An 11,284-nucleotide genomic window follows, 5' to 3' on the forward strand; every position below is an offset into this window, starting at 1 on the left:
CAAGGAACTCTATCACCCAAGGGGCAAGGACCTCTTTTGGAGTCACTGTTATGGCCTGCTCAGCCTGGTGGTGCACTGGCCCCAGGTGGCTAGAGCCTGGGCAGCACAGCCTCCTAGTTGGGAACCCCCCTAGTCTCATGTGGATGCTGCCAGAGCCACCTCCTTTCTCCTGACTCCTTGGGATGCCTCAGCACCCATCTTCCCCTTGCTCCTTCCTTACACTTTTAAGAAATAAGATGGTGGCCTAGTGCTTGCAGCACATGACTTTGGAAAGCATGGAGCTGGCTTCTCCTTGCTGGCTTTGTCCAGAAGGAGCTGGCCTCTGTTGCTTGTGTCTGCTCAGCACCTTTCCTGGCTTCTTACCTCCCAGGCCTGTCACTCTCCTTCCCTCAGATGACTCTTCCCTCATCTAATCTATTCTTAGCTGGGAGTGTGACTCTCACCCTTTCCAGGGATAGGCAAAGGCCTGCACCATCGGGAACAAGACTACATCACTCAGGCCAGTGAGGAGTAGGCCCAGGCTTTGCTGGGACCATTGATAAAGGACAGTTACTATGCCCCAGCAGAGGGTCTGCCTGAAAGGGGGTTAGAACTGGGAGATGGAAGCAGAACTGGGCAGCATTTCAGTACCTGGAGCCAGTATTGCTCCTGGATGTCTAAGTTGTCTGAGCCAACAAGTCCTCTTTTGCTAAAGGTAGTTTGAGTTGGGTATAGGCAGCTGCTGCTGAAAAGCCCATCAGGACATGATGCAGGCAGTTCTCAGTTACATGGCCTGAGCCTCAATCTCCCTCCCTGTAAAATGGGGACAATGATAACATCAGTGTTTCACAAGGGCACTTAAGGTTTTAATGTAAAATACACAAACCACATACAGATGTTGGTTGTGTGTAAGGCCAAGCCACTCTTCCCAAATTCGCCTCCCTGATCTCAAAAGAGCTTCATTGTGTCTGCTGTGTAGAGGAAAAGAATGCCACTGTATGCCCATTCCCGTGGTGGTATGGGGAGTGGGCACAGTGTCTGAGGCAGGGACCCCTTCATCCCAAGGAACATCCAGACAGTATGAGTGCCATAAGGGAGGTGTTGTCCAATGAGGAGTGTGTGTGGCCCAGGGGAGGAGGAAAGTGGGGACATAAAAGCAGCAGCTGCGCAAACCCCATAGTTAGCCTTCCTGAGCAGCTTGTCACCCTGGAGTCTGGGAAGTTAAGCCCCCAGTCCTCTAAGGAGTCATACGATGTCCTTGGGAAGTAGACATGTCCTTGGAGTTGCTGGGGTTGCTCTGCCTTCTCCTGGGCCTTTGGGTACCCCAGCCTTCTCTGGTGCTCTCAGGCCAGCAGCCACCCAGTCCTGTCTATCACCGCACTCCCAACCCTGCCTCATTCCTATGGCCTCAGGCTATAATCCCACCACCCCAGCAGAGAGATGGAGGCATGAGTGGCAAGCACAAGCAGCCACACTGCTGTTGGGCTGGGTGTCTGGCTTGAGAACTGTGGCTCTGCAGGCCCTGCTGAGGTCTTGGCTGGGTGGGGATGATGAGTTACACACTACAGCAACTTAGGAGTCTGGGATCAGAGTCACTGTTTATTTGGGTGGTACGTATACCCACCTGACAGCTCTGACAAGCGGCTTAGTGGTTGAAAGTTCCCCAAGGGAAGGGTGAAGCACGGGTTGAAGGTCCTCTCTCGCTGGTTCTGCACAGGTTCCGTACTGCAAGTCTGGGCCCCTGGAGCTGTGGTCCTTTGTGTGTCTCTTGGCGGCTGGGCATCCGGGGACCAGCTGCCTAATGGCTGAAACCTTTTCAGAGAGCCCCAGGGTGGTGGCAGCCTCACTTCTTGAAGTTCTCCTTGTGGAGAAGCAAGGAGTACTTCCGAAGCCGGCTCCAGTGATCCTGCTCCTTCACCTGGTTCTTCTCCAGCTGCTGAAAGCTGAGGATACATACCCAGGGTGAGAGGGCCTTCTCTGGCTCCAGGCCCCAGGGCAGGCCTCTAAGGTGACACACTTGCTTCACCTCTGTGTCCTCAGGACACAGCATGGTACACAGCAGGTGCTCAGAGAGCCTTTACTAAGCAATGACAGATGTGGGTTCCAACCCACAGGTGTCTGCTATGGACAGGATAGTGACTGAAGAGCTAGAAGCCCATTTGTGAACCAAGTGTGGTATGCACTATGACAGCATGCTCAGCGTCACACAGGAGAGAGAAGCTCCGACACACGCACAGTGTGACAAGCCTTGAGGATATGCTGAGTGAAATATGCCAGTCACAAAAAGACGCTGTATGATTCCACTTTTCTAAGGACATCTGAACTGAGTCTTTAAAAAGGTAAAGTTGTTGTTTTAGAAAATAATAAGTGACATGTGATACAGGGGAGGGACTGCCAGGCGTTGTCTTGGGTACATGGTGGGGCATGGGAAGAAGGTGCAGGCTGGCAGCCAAGTTTTTGCCTTGGGTACTAGAGTGAGGAAGGATGTAACACACTCAGGGCAAATAGGAAAAGGGACACTTTTGGGGAGAAAGATGATGGTAGTTTTGATTTGTTTTTGAGTCTCTGCAGGTGGGACATCTGTGGGGAGATAAACATTTTTTTTTATGTTCCAATAAAACTTTATTTACAAAACCAGTAAGAGATAAACATTTTTAACATAAAAAGTAATCTATATACTACTTCTTTGAAATAAAATCAACACACATAATTAAATCCCCGTCTTATCTCACATCCTTATTTTCTGTCCCCACAGCAGTGTGTGATAATCACAGCCTTTGTGTGTTCTCTGACACCTGCGCCTGCAGCATATATGTGCATGGCCTCTTTCTGAGAAGGTGAATGGAGGGCCGATGTGCTGCTGTGCACCTGGTCCTTCCACCCCAGACCAGTCCTAGAAATCTCTCTGGGCAGTGCCTGTGGACCTGCGTCATTCTTTTCTCCACTGATGTCACTCAGGATTTACTGTCTTTTGCTAGGGCAACCAGAGTAGCACTTCAGGTCTTGGCCCCATGGCATCTTTGCCTATGGGTTGGAGGCAGCAGTGGTGACTGCGGACTGGGTGTGCAGGTAGACATACGTGCTGTCCACCAGGCTGCTTGTGTTGTGCTTGTCCCTCCCTAACAAGCTGGCAACGTTGGATGGGTGGCCTGACCTTGGTAAGCCTCCCCCTCTCACTGTGCATCAGGGATAATCACATTAATAAGTAAGATTGTGTCTGCAGTGTTGGTCTGGCATAGGTGATCATAGCTGGTAGTTGTTAGGCTGCTGTTGCTAGTGAAATGAAGTGGAATTGCTGGGTCAAAGGGTCAGAACGACATGGCATCCATGAGTGACCACACAGGAGGCAGCTGAGTAGATGGGCCAAGAATAAGTGTTAAAAAGGAGCCTAGAAATGGAACCATCATTGTGCTCAAAGACAGCACAGTGATTGCACAATGTATGGTCAGCGGGCAGAAGAGCTGACTCAGGCACCTGGTGACAAATAGGGGCTATGTGCCATGTGCCAAGCGATGTCCTTTGAGGACAAATGACTGTTGCTCATTTTACAAAGGTTACCAAGGTTTTCCCTAGTCCCATGGTGAGAGGGTAGCAGAGCCACACCCTGCCTTCCCACTGCAGCCTCCCTAGAGCTCCCCGACGCTGAAAAATTATGGTAGCTAAACAAGTGACCAGAACAACTTCCATCCAAAGACAAACCAAGCAAAATTATCTGTAGCAAACTGACAACTTAAATATGAAAGAAAATGAGCACATCCATAGGAAGAAGACCCAGGGCAAGTCACAGAGCAGAGAGAGGAATTTATAATATACATGGCAAAAAGATGCTCAACCTCCTTAATTTCCAAATTAAAATAATACTGACCTCTGTTTTTTCGTCCCTGCCTTGTGGCTGGTACAGGAAGCGGTGAGGCTGGGGCAGGAGGGTGAGGGACAGCCTCCTGAGGTGTGTGAGCCCTCAGTGCCCGATGCGCCTGTCCCAAGATGGGGAAGTCCACCATAAGAACTTGCCTGCAGTGAACTTCAGTGAACTTTGCCCAGTGGCTGTAAGCACAGAGCTCCAGGGAGCCTGGGGTGGGTGGAGGCGATGCAGAGGTGGTGTGTGCCCTGTGTTTCCTTGAGCCAGCTACAGCTGTGGCTGCAGAGCTTTTTTGCTATTGAGGGGACCTGGTGACATTGGACAAGCCATCAGAAGGCGCTGCCAGCCAGAGCAAAGAGCAGATGGCCTAAGGAAGCAAGGGCTTAGCGTCTAGGGGAAGGGGTCAGTATTAGCCTCCTATGTGTTTTCTCTGAGTCAGGAGGCAAGTCAGGTGTGAGGGTGTGAGGTGACCTGGTAAAAGGGAGAGGGCAGCCAAGGGATGGGAGTGCCCTGGGGTGTAGAGGTCGAGCAGGCAGAGGTGAGGGGGAGATGGCCATGTGGAGGAGACTGATGAAAGCTGGGCAGGGCCCCTGCCAGCACCACCCATGTCTAGAGTGTGGCTTCCTGTGCAGTGCTCAGGACAGTGCACTGTGAGGAAGGAATGGGAGGGTGGCTGGCTCGTCTGAGGCCCAACCTGACTGGCAAGGGCTTTTTCTGGGAACCCTGAGACACCACTTCTTTACCATCAGCAAACAGAGGTTTTCCCTGCACCAGCTGGTACAGCACTGTCTCCTATGGTCCTGAAGCAAGGTACTTATTACAAAGTGGGAGAAGCTGGAGCATCTGTCTGTCAGTCCCTGTACAAAAGCTATGAATTCAAACAGCCTGAGTGTGCACATCTGGGGCCTAAGAAGCTAAAATTTGAGGAGAGATTCATCCTTTTGTTCAAGAAAGGAAAGTTAGGATGGGGATGATGAAGGGGCCAGAATACCATTCCTCACCTGCCTCTGATGTTGAGGAAAATGTCACCTGGCATCCACAGAAGCCTTCCTAACCCTTACCAGGGGAGCCAGGTGCTGTGCGGATCTCAGACTGCTGGGTCATCCCAAAGCCCAACTCTTGTCAGAAAGCTGGGAGGGCAGAGCCTGTCTCTGCATGGCTTTCCATGGGGGATATGGGGAAAAATCTTTACTTTTGTTTCTTGGTGTCCTGAACATTCTGTCTTGTGATCAAAAGTTTGATGCAACCAGAGACATTGGACAATAAGACAGACAAGAAGCCGAGCCTGTGCCCTGGACTGGAGGGAGCAGAAGTCAGGCCCCAGGCAGGTGGCACATTTGGTGCTGACTGGCTTCCTTCTGAAGCCCTAAAGGAAGGCTCAGTTTCATACTGGCTATTGACATAAGTCCCAGTGTGGGTTTTGTGAAAACAGTTTGGACAGACTATTGAAAGTTTGAAACTTTGAATCTTTTGACACATGAATTGATTTAAAGTTGCACCTAGTTTTAGGGCCAGTGGAAACTGAATATTTCAGACACAGGAGTAAACAGAAAAAAAAAAAAGATGATTAAAATGTTTAGGGCAGGCTGGGTGTGGTGGCTCACATCTGTAATCCTAGCACTCTGAGAGGCTGTGATGGGAAGATCCTTTGACTTGGTTTTGCACTATTATTTTGTATCTATTTGCCAAAACAGCATTTTGTTGTTGTTGTTGTTAAAAAGTTGCAAACAGGGAAAACACAAGGAGAAAACCACACATACCTCTATTACTGAGCATGACTGGTATTACTATTGATGAACATGTTCCCAGTCTTCTTCCTCTTTTACTCAAAGTCAGGATTATACTGTAAATATTTACTAACCTCTCCCTACCTTTTAATTTTGAAAACTCTTAAACCTATAAAAAAGCTGCAAGTGGTACAATGAACCTTCACCTAGATTTGCTAGTTGTTAACATTTTATCTCCCTCTCTGTCTCTTCTATAAATTCTTCCCTAGACCACGTGACAGTAAGTTGTAGACCTGATTCTTCAGCTGCAGCTTCTCAGAGCAAGTCTTCAGGGGTCAGAATGAGAAACGGTAAATTTTTAGTTAGGGACAACATCAACTGACCCTTTCTTTGTTGTCCCTCTCCCCCAGGACTCTGAGACCACATTCCTCTCCCTGATGAAAGCACACCTTCCCTCTGACAGCCATCTCCAGGACTCCAGAAGGACCAGAATGTGCGGAGAGAAAAGAGAGAAAGCAGAGAGGACTGCAGTGCCACCTGGTGGGCACAGGGGACTTTCCCAGGCCTGGATTAACAGGGAGAGGGTGCTCCATCCTTCTCATTCTTTTTTTCACTATATATTTTTTCTTTTTTTGCAGTTTTTGGCCAGGGCTGGGTTTGAACCTGCCACCTTCGGCATATGGGGCCAGCGCACTACTCCTTTGAGCCACAAGTGCCACCCCTATTTTTTTATTTCTTATAGCATAACTATGTACATTAATGCAATCACGGGGTACAGTGTGCTGTTTTCATCATTCTTATCTTTTGTTGAGCAACCACCCGATGCCTGGCACTTTACAGGGGTTATCTCACTTTATACAGCAAGCCCTAAAAACCAGGCATCATTAAAATGTCCAGAACACAGCTGGGCACACCTTGGGGGAAGTTACATATATTTTGAATGAATGAGGAAATGGAGTCTCTGAGAGCAGCTCACCCTACATCCCACAGTCAGGGAAAGTGTGGGGACAAAAGCCCGGTCTAACTGGCTCCAGACCTGCATGCCTCAACCACTCTACTTACTCCTCCCCAAGGAAGAGTCTAAGTGGAGAAGGGGGATGCTCACAAAGGGATGTTTCATGTCTGAAGACGTGGCAAAATCTCAGGGTTCTGTTATGTAAGGATCTGGAAGGAAAGGGACCTGCCAAAGTCACCTAGCTTTGTAGAGCAGGCCTGGGTCTAGGATGCAGGGCTCCCCTGATGACCCCATTCTGCCCCAAATGTGTGATTAGATCACAGGGAAATTATTGATAAGAATTTCCAGATCTCCAGGAATTTGTTGTGAGATGGGTTAGAAGAGACAGCTGTTTCTACGGAATGGACTGAGTCCAGGAGTTCAGGATGTTTCTAGAGAAGAAGGGAAAAAGCAAATGGGCCTAGAAGGATTGGGGGGAGTGGAAGGAGCAGGATAAAGGAAAGCAGTCTCAGACTGAGGGTTGGCAAACATTCTCTGTAAAGGGACAGAGTATAAACAATTTAAACTCTGTCTGCCCTTTGCAAGGAACTCTTTGACCCTGACACATGGTACCCAAGCAGCCACATATAACACGTAAACAAATGGGTATGACTGTGTTTAAATAAAAGCTTATTTATAGGCTCAGCACCCGTAGCACAGTGGTTATGGCACCAGCCACATACACTGAGGGTGGTGGGTTTGAATCTGGCCCAGACCAGCTAAAACAACTGCAATAAGAAAATAGCCGGGCGTTGCGGCAGGTGCCTGTAGTCCCGGCTACTTGGGAGGCTGAGGCAAGAGAATCGCTTAAGCCCAAGAATTTTAAGCTTAAGAGTTGGAGGTTACTGTGAGCTGTGATACCACAGCACTCAACTGAGGACAACAAAATGAGAATCTGTCCTCCTCCCAAAAATCTTATTTATAAAACCAGGGAGTGGGCCACATGTTTGCCAACCCCTGTTTTAATGATTGTGTCAAATAATCCAAACTTCTTTCAAAAAAAAAAAAAAAGGAATTAAGAAAGAAAGCAGAAAGATAAGATGGTCTTGACGGGAAGAAAACACCACCTGCAAGCCCTTCTTTGCTACCAGCCTGAATTAATTACTCCTTTCTCTCAGTCTGAACTTGAACCAGAGTGTGGTTGGTGGGCTAGAATGTGGTAGCAGGACATTTAAATCACTTAGCAGGAATTTAAATACTGAAAGGATCTTCCTATAGAACAAACGGCACTGGCCCTCTGTGCAGAGATAGCCCAGGATGCAGGAGGGTACAAACAGAATTCTTACCTCTTCTGGAGGAAACGTTCGCATCTTGTCTCCAAGGGCAATGCCTGGGGGAAGGCTATGTTATCCATCAAGTTCCTTTGAGGAATGGTACAATTTTTTGAGATTTTTTCCAGGAGTGGGTATGCCTCAAAATTAAAATAGAAAATAGAATTTTGGATTCTAGCATTATTGGTGGATCCAGTTTCATGAGGATAGTCATCTGTAAGAAAGAAGAATAGTGTTCTGCATAGTGACTGTGTTCTTGATGGGCTCTGTGCCACGTGTAGACATGGGAGCTGCTCTCCAGCTGTAACAGCTGGGCCATCTATGCTGGGCTGGGAGGGGCAGGAGTTTGAATAGGAGACCTTGCTGGCATTTTATTAAAGTATGCTGTGAGGATGGAGCTGCAGTATCCCTTGGCCTTAGTGGAAAGGGACACAGAGTGGGAGGGTATTGGTGGAATTAATCTCAGCTTTGTGAGAGGACTAAGACAGGGAAATGGTCAGCAGGCTCTGGGTCTGGGCATCAGCCCTCACAGTCCCCCTCTGTACCTCTGAGCAGGAAACATGGGTGGTGTGAAGATACCACAAACATCGGCTTCCAGGGGACCTCCAGATAGGAGGATATGGGGGGAGCAAAGGCACAGATGACTGCAGACTTGGCCACATCCATGAGGCACACAGAGCCATTGTTAGAAAAGGTCAGCACCTGGGAAGCAGACAGCTGGTGAGTGTGGCCTTCCACTGGACTCCATCCCTTACAAGAAGGTGGAGTGTAAGGAATCAGAGAAATAGCTGGACCTAAAATAAGGAAACAGAATTGATCGGGCTCTTGGCACCCGGCCTCTGGATCCATCCAGAGCTGTGGGAGCTGCAGACACAAAGGTGTTGGGGGCTGCCCTCAGCAAACAGGCCTTCCTGAGCTTCCCCTTTTCCGCCTGGCTTCTCTTCCTAGTCCTTCTAGCCTCTCCAGTGAAGAGCTCAGCCTCCACATGGCCAAGACTCAGTCCCTCCCCTTTCCTGATGCCCTTCCTTCTCACCACCTAGGGGACCCTGCTCAATCCAGGGCCGCTCTTGGCCCGTGGTCCCAGCTCTCTCCTCCCTGCACTCTTTCCTCTCTATGGGGAACACACTGTACTCCCTCCCTCCTTCGTAAGTCCCCTTTGGCCCTGTGTCCTCCTGCTGCCATACCACTTTGCCCTTCCTCACATAAGAGGCTTATCATACCCCCACCTGTCTGTCCCCCCACTTGCAGCCTGGACACTGTCCTCTACCTCACCCTCCCTTTCTGAGCCTACAGGACCCGCTCTGTGGTTTTCCTTGGAGTCCCTGTAGTCACTGGCCTGTAAATGATGATGGCACCTGCAGAAGCCTCTTGTCTTTGACTTGGAGAACCTGCTGGAACCCACAGCTTCCACTGTCACCACTCCCTCTGGCTGGTGCTGAGCATGGAATCTGTACCCTGGGGATCCTAGAGGCCCTTCACCTTCTACAGGGCACATCGGGAGTCAGGGACTTTCTCTCAGGCCTGCATTCCTCCCACCCTCTCTGTGAGGCCATCTCCTGACAGCCCTCCTTCTCCATCCTTCCTCTGAACATGTTGTTCCCTGCTGACCTCTTTGTCTTAAGCCCCATCCAACAAGTCCTCACTCTTCTGCTGAGCATATGGCCCCACGTCTGGCAGCTGCTCTGACTTCTTTTAACAAATACTTTTTGAAGGAAAGATGAAGAACCCAGGCACAGAAGAGGACTGAAAGGCACAGGGAACCTACCATGCCAGGTAGGGCTGGAACTGGGGCCACTGCACAGATGGCTTCCTCCTGGTGCTTTATAGGCCTATAGGACAGAAGACACACAGGCTCCTACTTTAAGAGCTTCTAAGTTTTGCTATCCTCTTCTAGGCATATATTCTGGGGAAACTCAGGGAAATCAAGAGATATGAGGAGATTATTCATAGTAGCAAAAAATTAGGAACAATCCAAATATCCATTAGCAAGAGGATGGGTAATAACTGTGGTATATGATACAATGGAATGCAATGCATTCCTACAACAACAAAATAAAGGAACTGAGATGCACATCAGCACCCTGGCTCTCATGAACAATGTTGCTTGGCAGTTACGGAGTGAACAGGTAAAAAAAAAGAGAATGTACTGATAAGGTTCTATTTACAGGTTTCCCAAATATGCACAGCTAAATAACACACAATTTAGAGTCATACAAATTTAGTTCTTAAAGGGAAGTGAAGGAATGATGAATTTAGGGAAACAATATGGTAAAACTGAAAAAACAATTGGCTTTATTTGGTAGAGACTCCATCAGAAGATGGGTGTCTATCTTTTCATTGCTTGAATATGGGGTGAACATGGATGTGCTTTGCCCACTGGGACATTAGCAGGAGCCTGAAAAGCATTTGTGCACCGGGCTGGCTTCTCATGCTGCTAGGAGCCCTCAGACTGCCACTTGAGGAAGCCTGAACCAGACCGCAGGAGAGGCCCTGTGGAGAACCCAGGTGCCCTTGCCCATAGCTTGCTGACTACCAGGTATGAGTGAGGCCATCTGAGAATCACAAGGCCTACCTGACCTGCAAGCTGCCTGCAGGCACAGGTGAGAGCCCAGGCAAGACCAGTAGAAGAACTGACCAATGAGTCTAGCCTAAGTTGTGACCTATGGAATTGGGGACTAAACAATGACTGTTTTATTAAGCCATTAAGTTTTGTGGTGGTTTGTTATATAGCCATAAACAGATAATTAATAAGGTGGTTACCTATGGGGAGGAGAAAGAAGGAGGTGTTGGGGGGGCACATAGGTGCCCCAGTGGAACTGGAGATGATTTACTTCCAGTGAGTAGACGGCAGCTGATCACACATACACGCACACATGGTATAAATTCATTTGCATGCATAAAATATTTAAAAATGTTTAAAAAAGAGAGATAGATCCTTAAGGAAACTGATAAAAGGTTTGGGCAGAAACGAACTACCGCTTTGTCATAAGGGATATGAAAGATACTGTTCTGGCTGGTTCTTCTGTTGCTTATAACAGAATACCAGAAACTGGGTAATTTATAAAGAAAAGGAATTTATTTCTTACAGTTCTAGAGACTGAGAAGTCCAAGTCAAGGGACCACATGTGGGGAGAGGTTTCTTGCTGGTGGGAACTGTGAAGAGCCCCGAGGTGGCACCTGGTGGGGCTGACCCTGCTCATGTGCCAGCTCAGGGATCTCTCTTCTTATATAGCCACTAGTTCCACTCCTGTGATGGCCCATTAATCCATCAGCCTATTAACTTAGCAATACATGAATAGATTGATCCATTCCTAAAGGCAGAGCCTTCATGATCCAATCATCTTTTTTTTTTTTTTGGAGATAGCGCCTCAAGCTGTCACCCTGGGTAGAGTGCTGTGGCATCACAGCTCACAGCAACCTCCAACTCCTGGGCTCAAGTGATTCTCCTGCCTCT

At 48.6% G+C, this 11,284-nt stretch overlaps 1 protein-coding gene across 2 annotated transcripts in view; it reads right to left on the reverse strand.

Moving 5' to 3' along the window:
* Positions 1 to 1,822: 1,822 nt before the first annotated feature.
* The window catches only part of WDR93 (WD repeat domain 93), a 72,776-nt gene continuing 63,314 nt past the window's right edge, over positions 1,823 to 11,284 (reverse strand). For both annotated transcript variants that reach the window (XM_003788626.1, XM_003788625.1), the window contains exons 13-16: positions 9,596 to 9,659; positions 8,376 to 8,532; positions 7,846 to 8,044; positions 1,823 to 1,922 (exon numbers count right to left, since the gene is read on the reverse strand). In XM_003788626.1, coding sequence (XP_003788674.1) covers positions 1,823 to 1,922; positions 7,846 to 8,044; positions 8,376 to 8,532; positions 9,596 to 9,659 — 520 coding nt within the window. The remainder of the gene's footprint in view (positions 1,923 to 7,845; positions 8,045 to 8,375; positions 8,533 to 9,595; positions 9,660 to 11,284) is intronic.

Source organism: Otolemur garnettii, unplaced genomic scaffold, assembly GCF_000181295.1.
Source record: "Otolemur garnettii isolate 467f Iridium unplaced genomic scaffold, OtoGar3 scaffold00029, whole genome shotgun sequence".
Classification (NCBI taxonomy): domain Eukaryota; kingdom Metazoa; phylum Chordata; class Mammalia; order Primates; family Galagidae; genus Otolemur; species Otolemur garnettii.